This window comes from Macrobrachium nipponense, chromosome 4, assembly GCF_015104395.2.
Source record: "Macrobrachium nipponense isolate FS-2020 chromosome 4, ASM1510439v2, whole genome shotgun sequence".
Lineage (NCBI taxonomy): Eukaryota > Metazoa > Arthropoda > Malacostraca > Decapoda > Palaemonidae > Macrobrachium > Macrobrachium nipponense.
In genome coordinates, this window is record NC_061100.1 from 111,098,924 (window position 1) to 111,113,562 (window position 14,639).

General features: G+C 38.4%; 1 protein-coding gene and 1 long non-coding RNA gene across 2 annotated transcripts; one reads left to right on the top strand and one right to left on the bottom strand.

Annotated features, from left to right (window-relative positions):
- The first annotated feature begins 3,745 nt into the window (after positions 1–3,745).
- On the top strand, positions 3,746–12,911 carry LOC135211703 (uncharacterized). The gene is made up of 4 exons (XR_010313722.1): positions 3,746–3,860; positions 7,832–7,948; positions 10,851–10,952; positions 11,753–12,911. It is a non-coding gene; the product is annotated as an uncharacterized LOC135211703 (long non-coding RNA).
- A 409-nt stretch (positions 12,912–13,320) lies between these two features.
- LOC135211480 (A-kinase anchor protein 5-like) lies at positions 13,321–14,431 on the bottom strand. Its single transcript, XM_064244787.1, has 2 exons — positions 14,260–14,431; positions 13,321–13,658 (listed from the first exon to the last, which is right to left on the bottom strand). The coding sequence occupies exons 1-2, from the start codon at positions 14,429–14,431 to the stop codon at positions 13,321–13,323; spliced, it is 510 nt and encodes a 169-aa protein (XP_064100857.1).
- Between the last annotated feature and the right edge of the window lie 208 nt (positions 14,432–14,639).

Consider the following 14,639-nt stretch of genomic DNA (forward strand, 5'->3'; position numbering starts at 1 on the left):
AGTTTATGTTAGTGGCTAACTATAAGCAGCAATGATATTTTCGAAATTGGCTGATATATAATATTTCTGTGTCATACACTTTTCCTAAGACCCTCTTGCTGCAGTTTCTTCTACACCTTGATAAGAAAATCTATCATCATCTCCTCCAGATCCATATTTAGCGCCTCAGTGGCGTGATCGGTATGGTCTTGGCCAGCCACCTCGGTGGCCGCGAGTAAGATTCTCGGGCATTCCACTGAGGGGTTAGAGATGTGTATTTCTGGTGATAGAAGTTCACTCTCGACGTGGTTCGGAAATCACGTAAAGCCGTTATTCCCGTTGCTGAATAACCACTGGTTCCATGCAACGTAAAAACACCATACAAACAAACAAACAGAGCCTTATTTATTATGTGCCTTCACTTCCACAAATTTCCACTCATCTGTAGCCTTTCCGGCTCATAGTATTTATTCATTTAGAGGTCCATGCCATTTCCATCTCCTGTTCAATATCTCGTCTACGTGGAACTTCGCTACTTCTCACGATATCCTGTTATCTGACTTCTAATATTCTTCCTAAGCTTTATTCCCAAATGGACAAAATCTCTTAGATATAGTTTCATTGTCTTTCCGTCAGCCGTGGCAGAACCGATTAATCTTCATTCTTACTTTCGTATGCCATTTCCGTCTATTTCATTTCCAAACTTTATTCGGCCTTTTCGATCTTTATTATTTGGGACCCACCCTCATAAGTCTTTACACCATTCAAGTGTTATTTCATACTTCTGTTCATTCTCTGTCGTTATTTCTGTTTTCTTGGATTTTGTTTTGTTGATTAAAACGGCATCATCTGCGTATTAGAAGTCTGTCAGCTTTGTATCGTAACTAGTCTAAACCATCTTTACATCGCTAACGGCATTTTCTTTTTATATAATCCATGAGAATGGCAAACAGCCAGTGTGACATAACATCCCCTTGTAGCACCTCGCCGTTCAACCCAGATTAATTTACCAAAACTCCATCAACGCTAACTCTGATCTGCTTCCTTCATCGATAGTTTAAGTTTTACATATTTATCTGTAATGCCGCAGTGACGCGATATCTTCCATATAATTCATATGTTGTTGCTTATATGAATTTCCTACACTGCTGCATAGTGTCTCAATACAAGTACTACTTGATCAGTGCAACTCACACCTTAATCACAGTAATTTATTGCTCTTTCCACAGGCAGTCGAGGAAGAACGGACTGAATATTTTCATCATAACAGACGTGAGTACAGTGCCTCTATAAACACCACATTCAATCTGGATGCCTTTCTTTTATGACTCTGCTATGACTCCCAATGCCTAACGATGCCTTTGTTCCCTCATTTGGCATTCTACAAAACAGTACAGTTAGCATGCAATTTTTTTTATGTAATTTTAATGTAAAATCGTGTTTGCGGTGGATTCATCATGGATTGGTGCTTTTCAGTTCAAAATGTCTATTCTGGACAGTTTTGTAGTAAGTACAGGAAGTCTAGAGCTGAGTGAGTTTTAGGATACACCTGAAGGCTAGGATAAAGTGCTACTTGGCCAGAGAGTGTAAAGTGACTAAGTAAAGTAGGTATTTATGAAATTAGAATCCTAAGGAAAGAACTGCGTACAAATTTAGCCAAGAACGCCCATATCTCATTACAAAAAATGATAATAATAAAAACAAGATACGCTTTGCTGTTTATTGCGGAAGTGATGTTGCTTCTCGTAACGGTCTGTCGAACATTCCCTGCCACTGTTTAATTACAAAAATTGAAAAGGGTAAGTTACTTGTTTATTAATTGTACTAGAATAGTATTGATTCTAATTTATAAATTGGACGATTAGTATTGATTCCAGTTATAAACTGGTTGAATAGTATGGATTCTAATTATAAAGTGGATGAATAGTATTGATATTTGTTAGAAACTCGATGAATGGTATGGACTCCTATTATAAACAGGATAATTTTCCTATTTATAAAAACAGGGTTACTATTTTTTTCAGAATTGCATAATTTTCAACTTCATATTGGTAACCATTCCCCAATATGAGTAATATTCTAGAAGTTACGTGACCCTGAGAGAAAGGGGAGGCGGTGGGGTGGCTACAGATACGCAAATTAGAGCCCTTATGAAATATTTAACATCGATAAGGAAATATACAGTGAAAACTTACAAAAAAAGTTGTTTAAGGATTAATTTTCCTTTCAGAATTCCTGCTTTTAAATAAGCATCTGACATAGTGAAAGCCACTTATACAAAATCGATTACTTAAACACAAATCCACTAACAAATAAAAGTCTACATGTTTTTGCATCTGGTCTCCAATTGCAAGCATTTTTTTTTTTTCACACATGACAGTTTTATATGTTTTATCTCAAGTCCTGTATTCCTTCTTAATCTAGTTATTTCCCATATCTCATGGAATTATTTTACATAATATTTTAAAGTTCCATTGCTCTAAGATAATATTTCTACAGTGACTGATAATATAAACAAATGTTACTTTAGAACACGGAGTAATGAACAGTTTAGGCTCATTTATATATACCCATTTTCTTTTACTGAACTATGGTCTTCGTTTTCTTTTGAATCTTACTGTAAACAAAATTTGTAGATATGCAAAACAATTAAGAACCTCTTGTCTAGTACGCCTTCGGTAGGTTATAAGTCTATAAGAGCTTATTTATGAAGCCAAGGGACCCTGCTTGCTTTCGGTCCCTGTTCTTCGAGGGAAATTCTACCTTTAATTCCCTTTTCAATAGGATTTTAATTCCGAATGTGTAAAGTTTTTAAGAGCAAAAAATAATTATCGGTTGTAACAGTATTTCAAAAAGTGTTCCTGCTCTCTCTCTCTCTCTCTCTCTCTCTCTCTCTCTCTCTCTCTCTCTCTCTCTCTCTCTCTCTCTCTCTCTCTCTCTAGCATTACCGTTACGAGGATTTGCCTGGGACCAGATGGTGACGATTTGAAATCATGAAAACTTAAACGGTACAGTAAAATTTTCTTTGCTTTCGCTCGTTATAAAATTCTAATTTTGAGCATCAGCAGTGAATTGGCAAGGGTCAGTCGACTGTCTGAAATCTAGGCTACCGTAAAGACCACTCAGAATTTCCTACGTTATGGATCAACAATGGTACCTATAGTTTATAGATGCAGATGCTGCTCTTATTCTCACAATAAACGTCCTCGTTGCCATTTCATTTATATTTTGTCCATTTAGCAAACGTTTGGACCAATCCTTAAATGAATCACATCATGAATACCATTCAAAAAGAAACTTTACTCTTTACTCCCTTCTTCCTGAGGAAAAGTGTATTATTTCCTGAACAGTCAAGATTGTTTACAATATCTGCTATGCTGTTGCCTGACGCCAAAATCATATAGTTATTGCAATTGCACTACCCAAGAGAGCCTACTTTACCATCTACTTTGCTCGTTTGGTGTAATTTGTCAAATGTTCTCCTCGTGTTTTTTCCTATTAATTATTTTTCTTGCTGTATTGATACATACAGGATTTTATCGTGACATATGAATTTATATACTTATTTTTTCATGTTGAAGGCGAGAGTGAATTTTTGAGAAGTATACTCTGAAGTCGGAATATCTGTTTTAGTCCCACCAGCCAATGTGAGAGCAACTTTCAAAGCCTTCTATCCATTGGCCAAAATACAGAAGTCTCAGCCAGTGAGAGAGGGCGATAGAAAGGCTTCTGAGTTGGGCGAGGTGGTGGTCTCTGATTGGCCAAGAAAAAAATCTTTGCATTTTTGCTTGAGCAGTTCTTGGACGGCTGTGAGGTGTAAGGACGACCCTGGAAGTATAGCATTTTCAATGGCGTTTACACGTTTATAACTCCAAATTTTTGTGAGTACTACACGTCCTTGTTGTGCTGTCAGCATTAAGCATATATTGTCCAGTGATGTTAATTAGGCGAAATGGTAGTTAATTCAAGCAGTTTCATAATTATTGAGCAAGAATTCTGGTTCTACTTGGGAACCGGTGATTCTTTGCCTGGTGAATTTGGCATATTCGGGAGGCCAAATTGGTTTTAGCTGGTCAATTTTCAACCTTTTAAAGCGGGTATTCACTCAAATTCCAATGAATGGCATGACATCTCATAAAAGGTTACAAATTGCGAAATTTGTAACTTTTACCAGTGGTTCATAGGTTCATTCTTTGACTCGAGGGACGTGACGAATTCTTGAGGTTATTTAAATTCTGTAGCATTCTCGTTTGTGTACGATCAGTGAAGTTCTGCATCTTGGATCATAGACATTGAGAAAGGTGACAGAGCAGCTTAGGGCTGGATGGCATTACAGTGTGTTCGTGTAAACTTTTTCCCCATTTTTACGCGCCTGTACACGTAAATCGGGCGCATTTACATTCACAAAGTGCATTTTATTAAATTAAAATGCGTTCACTGATATTTCCATATGTCACCGTAAACATCGTTTGACACCCTACGCCCACCAGTTAGTATGTCAGATATTTGAGGAAGAAAATGGATACTTGTTAGTCGGAAGACTTAGACTCATAACTCACTCTCTCTCTCTCTCTCTCTCTCTCTCTCTCTCTCTCTCTCTAGTAGTCATATTTAAACGGACAACTTTTTCCTTGGTTTTCTGTTGATTTTTGCTGATTTAGTCTGTTAAATATTTCAAATGCCAATATACTGTGCTGATGAGACACACTGCCTGATTTGTCACATTACAAGTTTTTTATGAGTCTAGGTAATAAAAAATGGGTAATTCTTGCCGTCTGCTCCGCCAGCAAGTTATCAAATTTAAGTACTTTCACTAAAAAGAGGGAAGTCCAAGGTTTCGTTTGATATAAAAATCTAAGCGGCGCTAGGTCTAGAAGTGGTTTATAAGTCCCTCGACTTCAAAACACACTCAAATTCCCCTTGAGAAGTTCAGACTGAGCTCTCGTTTGCTCGTTTGTACGTTAAAAACATAGATTATGTCATTATTACATCATCGACTGTATTCTACGTAGCAAGACGTCACCCAACCGTCATAGTTTTTAACCAATGATGATTATCCACATTTTACTTGGGACTGGCATTTTAACAAAACTATAATCACGTGACTTGAATGACTTTTAGACACTTTTCACACAATTTCCACTGCTAAATTTTGTCTTTTGAGAGCCATGGTGGCGTGTGAACCTTAAACTTCTGGTGCGGTTTCTCATTTACCATCTGCTTTGACATCAGTTTGTGGACAAAGTGACACTTTTAACAGTGATAAGCGATTATATAGAGCCCGGCATTACCATAATTTCCGACTGTTGGAAGGCATACGATTGCCTAAATGAGTTGAGATTTCTTCATTTAAGAGTCCACCACTCCTTGAACTATGTGGACCCGCACACTGGAGCTCATACTACGTAACACTACTGAGAGGCGGTGGCGGGATTTGAAGAATCTGTTGCCTAAATACGGTCGTCGAAAGGATCAGTTTGTTGGATACTCGGCTCTTGCCTATTTTAAATTGCATTTTAAAGTATTGGATCATTGGCCCCATACATTCTTAAAGATGCCAGCTCACCTTTACCCTTCAACCTAAGTAAGTACACAAAGGGTTTTAGGCTGTCCTATATTTAATATGGCTGTGTAAGGGGGGTAGGGTGTTCGTAGGGGGGGCGAAGGCCCCCCTGGTAGGTGTATCCGCCCCCCACCCCGCTAGGTGAGGATACGGCTACTGGGTTAGGTTAGGTGGTTTCTTTAGGTTAGCTGGTGGCCTTGTTTATTGCTAATTCTACATGTGCCATTATTCGGATGTTAAAACGGATTCTTTAATTCATTCCCCACCCAAAAACCCCGATTTCCCACTGGGGGTCCCCTAAGATTGGAAAGGTTAACAAAGAGGGTAAAAATACTGTTCCTCCTTAAAAGAAAAAAAAAAAAAGTCACGCCCAGTGACAGCAAATCTTAAAGAACTAGGGTCAGCAACCAGCCGATGTAGTACCATACCTTATTACGAGACTACCCCTGTAGTACTAAGGCTGCCCCAATGCATTTTGTACTGTTAAGACTGTTTTTTTTTTTTTATCATCTTAATCCCTTTTAACATATTGCCTGTGTTCCTGTATTTAGTGAGATTTTAAGAAAGTAATGACTTGAGCATTGGTGTTCCGTTAGGGTTGTAGGTTCTTTTAACTATTTAGAAACATGTGAAGTAGGGCAGAACAACCCTTTTGAGCTGTTTTATACGGCATTAAAGTAGGTCTCTCTCTCTCTCTCTCTCTCTCTCTCTCTCTCTCTCTCCGGATATTTGCTGTGACTTTAGTTACTTATGGAGAGTTGCACAACCAGGCAACCTTCGCATCATCGCATCTGTCAGTTTCAAGCAACCATGCTTTTTGAAGACGCAAAAACGAAAGATGCTGGTGAAGGTTCGGTCGAGAGACTGCTATAGGGTTTTACGCGTAACTAATAGACGGTGTGAGTCGGAAACCATCCCCACCTGCCTCTTGCTTTCTTTGATTCCATAAATGCAGAAGTCTGCAGTGAAATAACCTCAAGACATAGCTTTAGTTCATGGTACTACATACAGAGCATAGAGTATTAAAGTTAAACAGTTATCCTTTATCTTATCCTTAGTGTCATTCGTAATTCTAGGCAATAACTCCTCACGGACTGCAAGGAACGCTCCCGCGAATACAACAGCCCTAGGGATTGGGGCGCCAAATGTTTTCGCCGTGTTTAGTACTAGCACCTGGGGGTTAATTGCTGTCGACCCCAAAAAAATAACGGTAAATTCTTAGTAAGCAACCCAAATACTGTAGGAAACGATAATTTCTCAAATTCCCAACGCGGAGTTATTACCTAGATCTACCGCATCATTTAATATGCGTTCACTACTGATAGGCCGTCGTCTTTGTCAGTGGTGCTTATGGGAAGATGCCATCAAAATCGAGATTAGTTTGAATGCTCATAAGCATAGTGGATGTTAATGATAATTCGACATAGCCAAGAGGGCTGTTAATAACTTGTCTAACGACCGAGCACCCATTTCCATTTGTTTTCGTTTATTCGGTAAGTAAGCCTGCAAACTACCTTGTTGTTGTTGGTTTGCGGGGTTGTGGGGGTCGGTGGGGTGAATGTAGGAAAGGTATGTGGAAGAGCCTGTAAAGGTTTGAAAAAGGAATTTCGCGTTGAGTTAAAAGATACAGAATTTTAGGGTAGGGTATTTGATTTACTCAATAGAATGACAATGTAAAAAATGTGTATGTTAAACATTACAGAACAATTATTTCTAATAAAATATAGCTTATTTATTTTAACTCTCGTTGGTGAAAGAAGAGTCGATTTGACTATGGATTTTAGCACGTTTTAATTTACGTTTAAGTTAGGAATCTGTTTACAACTTGCTCGACGGGAAAATCTTTCACACGCCCTGAGTAAACTGGATGTCGGATAACGCCTTGTTCCTCTTTCCATCCAATGACCAATTTCATCACGTAGAAATATGTAAGGCTCAATTCCCATTCTTTTTAGAAAAAATAGGTATAACTTAAAATGAGATTTATTGCGAGTCCAGAAATGGAATGCAATACATAATCTTAAATTTTGTTGAAATACTTTACTAACGATGTCGAACGTGAGAGGACACAGAATAGCGGTAAGTGGGGTTTAACTTGAGCCAAACTTGTCCTCAGTGTTTTCTAACAACGCGTGGTCCGACCTGCAGCTTACTCGGGATGCGTGTTTTTTGTTAAATTAGTGTTTTGGTATTTACTTTTCAAAACCTGAAGTTTTGCACTTAGATATTAGACATAACAACATGTAAGGCACTGTTTGCAAATTGTAAAAACTAAATATTTTATTTCAGACAGATAAGACTACCAATATTTCCCCTTGGATGTGGCCAGTTACTGCAAGATGTGGAAATGGATAAGTTTGGAATCTACCAAACCTGGGAGTTAAAATGCCCCAAACTTTGCTTTAGGTGAGTGGAAGGTTATTTTGAAATTACCTACTTAAACCTCGAACAACTAAAAGAAATAATTAGTTTTTACAGGAAACTTAAAAATGAGTTATGTATCAAATCTGAAAGTATCTATTCTGTAAGGCGCTAGGTATTAAGACCGGAATTTTTTATTATAAGGCATTTACCAAAAACGAATGACTAAAGACTTTAATATAAATACTTTCAAAATATTTCATAAGTTGTGTTTAAGGTAAAGTCTTGTAAATTTAACAATTTTTCATTTTGCTGCATGGGAGATTCATGAATTTGAATGACCCAGAGAACTCTTATCTATCTTCTTATCGTCACCAACCTGGTTAGTTTTAAAACTAATGGAAGCAATGAAATATTAAAATAGGGTAAAGAAGGATTCAGTTTGTAATAGTGGTCTTGAAAAAAGTGGAAATAACGATATTCAGTACAGCTGTTGGTTACAAGGAGATAAATGCATTCAGTTGAAAGTTAAAGTATTGCATACTTTCTAAGCCTACGCATCATTTATCTTGTTCTCTATTTTCCGTGATATGCGAAGATGGAGTAGTTTTATTTTTTACTGGTGTTATTGTTTTAGACTTGAGATATCCTGCTCTTTAATGTTAGCTCTATTAGTTCATTTCCATTGCTTTTTCTAGCCTGTCAGTTTCTCGCATAGGGAAATCAAAGAACTTGATATTGTGGGAGCTATACCTATAATTAGTATTTGTGATATATGGATAACCGGAAACGAGTTGTACTGTATCTGTTGGGTAGTTTTGCGTTGATCTCTCGCGGGGTGCTATTCGATGCTTAAAGGGGTGTATTGTTTTTTTTTTTTTTTTTTTTTTTTTTTTTTACAGTATTGTGTCTGTCGTATATCATAGTTGTTTCAATACATAACTTATTTGTTAAAACACTATACAGTATTGTGTGTTGCATATTGTAATGGTAATTGCTGTATAGCAAAGAAAGATAAAGGAAAGGAAAACGTATCTGCGAGAAATTCTGCAGCAAGGAGGCATGTGCGCAGGTGTTGGAGGTGCCTGTTCTCATGATTGTTCTGGAATCGTCGGGCGTGTTGGGGAACGCAACAGGCGCCGAAGTTTCGTGAGAAACGCCGCGACTTCTGATGCAATACTTTGTTGAGAAACTTCTAAATCGTTCCAGTAATCTCGGGAGTCTGTGACGTTAGCTGTAGGCGCCCCGCCCCCAGAATGCCGTATAAATACGACAGACGAAGTAGGAGAAGGCAGCTCATCAGTAAGAGCCACAGATCAGATTATCAGTGAGGACTCAGCAGCAGAATTCAGAGATCATCAGAGATTGATAAGAGAAGAAGGAACCAACAAAGGATCATAGAGAAAAAGGCGCCCAAGAATTGGTCGAATTCTGGTCAAGTCGTCTTCAGGAGTGGACGACCGAGTTATTTCGACGTTGAGCAAGACTTCAGAGAAGAAACGTTCTGCTAGAGGTTTTGGGAAGTTCCTGGCCTTCAAGTATCAAGAGTAGATATTTAGTTCTCCTTTTGTGAAGCCATCGCTTCGAGTTGCAAAACTAGTCGGCAAGTACTTTCATTACCTCACTGTTCCTCCAGTTCATGCAGTGTAAGATTTTACTTTTTTTATGTAAATAGGAGACACCATTCTGCATTTTTCTTTGTTAGTAAGCTTGTAAATAAACCTTTGTTGTGTTAGTGTTTCTTTCTATATTCGTATCCCCAGTTTCAACTGTTGGTGTTGAATTCTCTGTTTATAATTATATCGAACCTGAAGCGGACCTCTCTCTCAGTTCGTAACACACATCCTAGGTTGTTTCAAGAGATAGCTTACTTGGTAATACACGAATTGTTATGGGGTGATATCCCTTTACCTAATGGGAGCAGCAATCCGAGAATGTTCCCTTTTTATATTGGTTAATTTTTCAATATTTTGAATAGGTTTGTTTGGTAAAGCACCAGCTAGATTTTGGTTTTTGCTTCTTGAATTTAATTTTGTCAGGACCATAGTCTAAAGGAGTTCTTAGGAGTTCCTAGACCATGGTCAGGATTGTCGAATTAACGACACTAACCGTGTCATCTGTTGATCAGTGTATTTAAGCGACTGACTGTATATAGGGTGATGATAATGGAAGAAAGAGTCCTGAGTCGAGGCGGATAGGGAGGAACCTTTGTATAATTGTTTGTCCTGATTAAATGTTTAATAAAGTAGTTGCTCTTCTTGAAATTAGAAAATGAAGAATTATTGATATGAAATCTAGGTAGTTTTTAGGGAGGTGATGTATTTTGTAAGTTAGACCTTCATGCGATACAAAGTCTGTCTTTCTGTACATATACCACTCTGATAGGTCTATGGGTGGTTGGGTTGGATATGACCTTATCTTGTTTGGCAAGATTTAGTAAGAGGCATCACTGTTTTTCAAACTTTTATAATAAGAATAAAATTCATTGTATTTTTAAAGTCAAATTCGTTTTCTTCATAGTTAAGTAAAGGTAAATTGCATTAGTTAGTTCTCTCGGGATGATGAACTTAATCTCTTTAATTTTCCCTTAAATACTTTTTAACTAATTGCTTGAAAACGGCATTTGTAACGAACAATCTGTGTGGATGGGTGCTTAAGTGTTTTCTAAAAAAAAGATAGTAATTCTGTGTACGTGCTTACGTGTTTTCTAAAGATGGTAGTAAACCCCCCCTCCCCCCGCTCTCTCTCTCTCTCTCTCTCTGTGCGCGCGCGTGCGCTTTTACGTGTTTCCTACAGATGATAGTAATTTTTTTCTCTCTTTCTCTCTCTCTCTGCGCGTACGTGTTTTCTAAAGATAGAAATCCTGTCTCTCAAAATAATGTCATTACTTGTAAAATTATTGAATTTAATAGTAAGTTCAAGAATGGTGCTAATTCTTCCTCTCCAGACGTTGATCCTCGACACTGTACCTATGTCTGGGTAGGATTACATAGCATCAAGTTCCCGTCGCTGGACAAATGTTGGCGCCCAGGAACATCATAACACCAGAGTAAGGAGTCATCGTACGAGTCTTAATTCCTGTTATTAACATTGTTGTATGTTCAATAGAGTTCTTTATTATAGTCTTTATTTTTACCTTCTACTAACATTAAACTTCTTAGTATAATATAGTAAAGTAGTGGCTTTTAGTGTTTTAACACCTATTGGATTGGATGCCTCTTTGGCCGTAGTTGGTCACTTAAGGTTGCTGATGGTAAGTTTATTAATTGCGAGGGAAATAAAGTAGCAGGATATGAGTAGAATGTTTTTCAAGTGACATTTTGTAGAAATGGCTATAACTGCTGAAAATAACTCTTCTTCAAATAGAAGAAAATTGATGCTTCAAGATTCAAAAGTTACAACTGAAGGACGTGACATTCTAGGACATAGTTATGCTTGTTCAATTGCTTTGAAGGCATTACTAAACCAAGTCTATTCTTGCCTTACGTTTGTTATGCTTATTCAATTGTAGTTGCGGAACTCCCAACTGTTCAGTTATTTCGACTCTATCGGAAAACTCCTCAAAACTCATTGAAATTATGGTGTTGATATACTAGCTGCAGGTTTAAGATTAGTTTTTAAGTCTGCGTGTGTAGCAATTTTTTTCATACGGCTATACTAATGCTTATTTATTTAATGATAATGCTTGGTAATCATATTAGTGTGCTTTGGTCTTTCTACTGAAAAAGAGCAATATTGTACAGATTAAACTTCATAAACCCTTTAATGTAAGGAAATTGTGTTGCATAAGTAACTATCAAACCAATGAAAATTGTAGCCAGTACGCGTAATGGATATTGTGTATTTCAGGAATGGCGAGTCCTAGGCAGCTTCCTTCTGCTGTAGAGGGACCAGTTGGCAAGACGGGATGTGGCGAGTCGCAGGCAGTTCTTCCGTCTGCTGTAGAGTGAGCAGAAGACAGGATATAACCTCAGCCAGCTCTTCCTTCTGCTGTATAGTGAGCAGTGACAGAAGACGGGATATAACCCCAAACGGCAAAAGGTTTGATGGACCCCAGCCAGCCAGCTCTTCCTTCTGCTGTAGTGACCAGTCGATAAAAAAGCAGGATATATCCTAACCCCAAACGGTTAAGGATAATTTGAGGGACCCCAACCAGAGGGGATTTCAAGCAGTTTCCACCTGCGACACTGTTACAAGTCCACAGATATACCTCAGGAACGGCGAGGAGCAGGCTGCTTCTGTTGTAGAGTAACCAGTCGAATGGATATGCTGCCAAAGTTCAAAGGAGACGTGTCCCTAATATTACTGCCTCGAAACTATGAACTGCGAGAAGCAGGGTTGCTCATGTTGAAGTGACCAGTCGAATGGATATACTTCCCATATTCAAAGGATACATGTGGGACCCTATGATATCTGGGAAAATGAACTGGGAAAAAAAAAAAAAAGTTTTAAAAGTTAGCACTGGCTGCTTTGTGGTTTCCTTTAAACGGAATGGTTAGCAATGTATGTATTTAAAATAGTTTATTTTCTTTAGACGTCACTCTATAAGTCATTAACATTGAAATTAGTTAGTTCAAAACTGGGAAAGAATGGGATAAGAAGCAAATTTTGCAGAACAACTACGTCCCATGCCAATCACCGCCCAAAAAAAATTGTGCGGAATCCAGAAATTTTTTTTAAATACAGCCCTGAATTACCAGTAATTCAAAGTGGGGACAATAAATATCTTGAGAATCTTCTTCGCATTGATCAATCCCAATGGTTTCTTCTTCGCGTTGATCAATCCCAATGGTTTCTTCTTCGCGTTGATCAAACCCAAAGGTTCTTCGCATTGATCAAACATAGGTTCTTCCCGTTGATCAATCCAAAAGGTTTCTTCTTCGCTTTGATCAATCCCAATGGTTTTTTCTTCGTGTTGATCAATCATAATGGTTTCTTCTTCGCATTGATCAATCCCAAAGTTTCTTCGCATTGATCAAACCCAAAGGTTCTTCGCATTGATCAAACCCAATGGTTTTCTTCTTGCTTGATCAAACCCAATGGATTTCTTCTTCGCTTGATCCCCCCAATTGGTTTTCTTCTTCGCGTTGATCAATCCCAATTTGATCAATCCCAAAGGTTTTCTTCTTCCGCGCCCAATGATCAAATCCCAATGGTTTCTTCTTCGCGTTGATCAATCCCAATGGTTTCTTCTTCGCGTTGATCAATCCCAATGGTTTCTTCTTCGCATTGATCAATCCCAATGGTTTCTTCTTCTTCGTTGATCAATCATGGGTTTCTTGCTTCGCGTTGATCAAATCCCAAGGTTTCTTCTTCGCGTTTGATCAATCCCATTGGTTTCTTTCTTCGCGGTTGATCAATCCCAATGGTTTCTTCTTCGCTTGTTGATATCAATATGGTTTTCTTCTTCGCGTTGATCAAACCCAAAGGTTCTTCGCATTGATCAATCCCAAAGGTTCTTCGCATTGATCAATCCCAATGGTTTCTTCTTCGTGTTGATCAATCCAAATGGTTTCTTCTTCGCGTTGATCAATCCCAGTGGTTTCTTCTTCGCGTTGATCAATCCAAATGGTTTCTTCTTCGTGTTGATCAATCCCAATGGTTTCTTCTTCGCGTTGATCAATCTCAATGGTTTCTTCTTCGCGTTGATCAATCCCAATGGTTTCTTCTTCGCGTTGATCAATCCCAATGGTTTCTTCTTCGCGTTGATCAATCCCAATGGTTTCTTCTTCGCGTTGATCAATCCCAATGGTTTCTCTTCGCGTTGAATCCAATCCCAAAAATGGTTTTCTTCTTCGCGTTGATCAATCCCAATGGTTTCTTCTTTCGCGTTGATCAATCCAATGGTTTTCCTTTCTTCGCGTTGTCAAACCAAAGGTTCTTCTCATTGATCAAACCAGAAGGTTCTTCGCATTTAATCAGAACCAAGGTGTCTTCGCTATTGATCAAAACCCAAAGTTTCTTCGCATTGATCAACCCAAGGTTTCTTCCTCCCGGTTGATCAATCCCATGGTTTTCTTCTTCGTGTTATCATCCAAATAGTTTTCTTCTTCGCGTTGATCAATCCCAATGGTTTCTTCTTTGTGTTGATCAATCCAAATGGTTTCTTCTTCGCGTTGATCAATCCAAATGGTTTCTTCTTCGCATTGATCAATCCCAATGGGTTTCTCTTGTCGTGTTGATCAATCCAAATGGTTTCTTCTTCGCGTTGATCAATCCCAATGGTTGTTTCTTCGCGTTGATCAATCCCAATGGTTTCTTCTTCGCGTTGATCAATCCCAAAGGTTCTTCGCATTGATCAAACCCAAAGGTTCTTCGCATTGATCAAACCCAAAGGTTCTTCGCATTGATCAAACCCAAAGGTTCTTCCCGTTGATCAATCCCAATGGTTTCTTCTTCGTGTTGATCAATCCCAATGGTTTCTTCTTTGCGTTGATCAATCCGCAATTGGTTGGTTTCTTCGCGTTGATCAATCCCAATGGTTTTCTTTCCTTCGCGTTGATTCAATCCCAAAGGTTTGCTTCGCATTGAAATCCCAAACCCAAAGGTTCCCTTCTTGCATTGATCAAACCCAAAGGTTCTTCGCATTGATCAAACCCAAAGGTTCTTCCCGTTGATCAATCCCAATGGTTTCTTCGTCGTGTTGATCAATCCCAATGGTTTCTTCTTTGCGTTGATCAATCCCAATGGTTTCTTCTTTGCGTTGATCAATCCCAATGGTTTCTTCTTTGCCTTG

Bases quoted from the DNA above. Each gene is read 5' to 3' on its own strand.
- LOC135211480 (XM_064244787.1), bottom strand. From the start codon at position 14,431: ATGCGAAGCAAACCTTTGGGATTGAATCAACGCGAAGGAAAGAAAACC. The intron at 13,659-14,259 runs GTTTGATCAATG...CAACGCGAAGAG, and splicing joins TCAACGGGAAGAACCTTTGG to AAACCATTGGGATTGATCAA.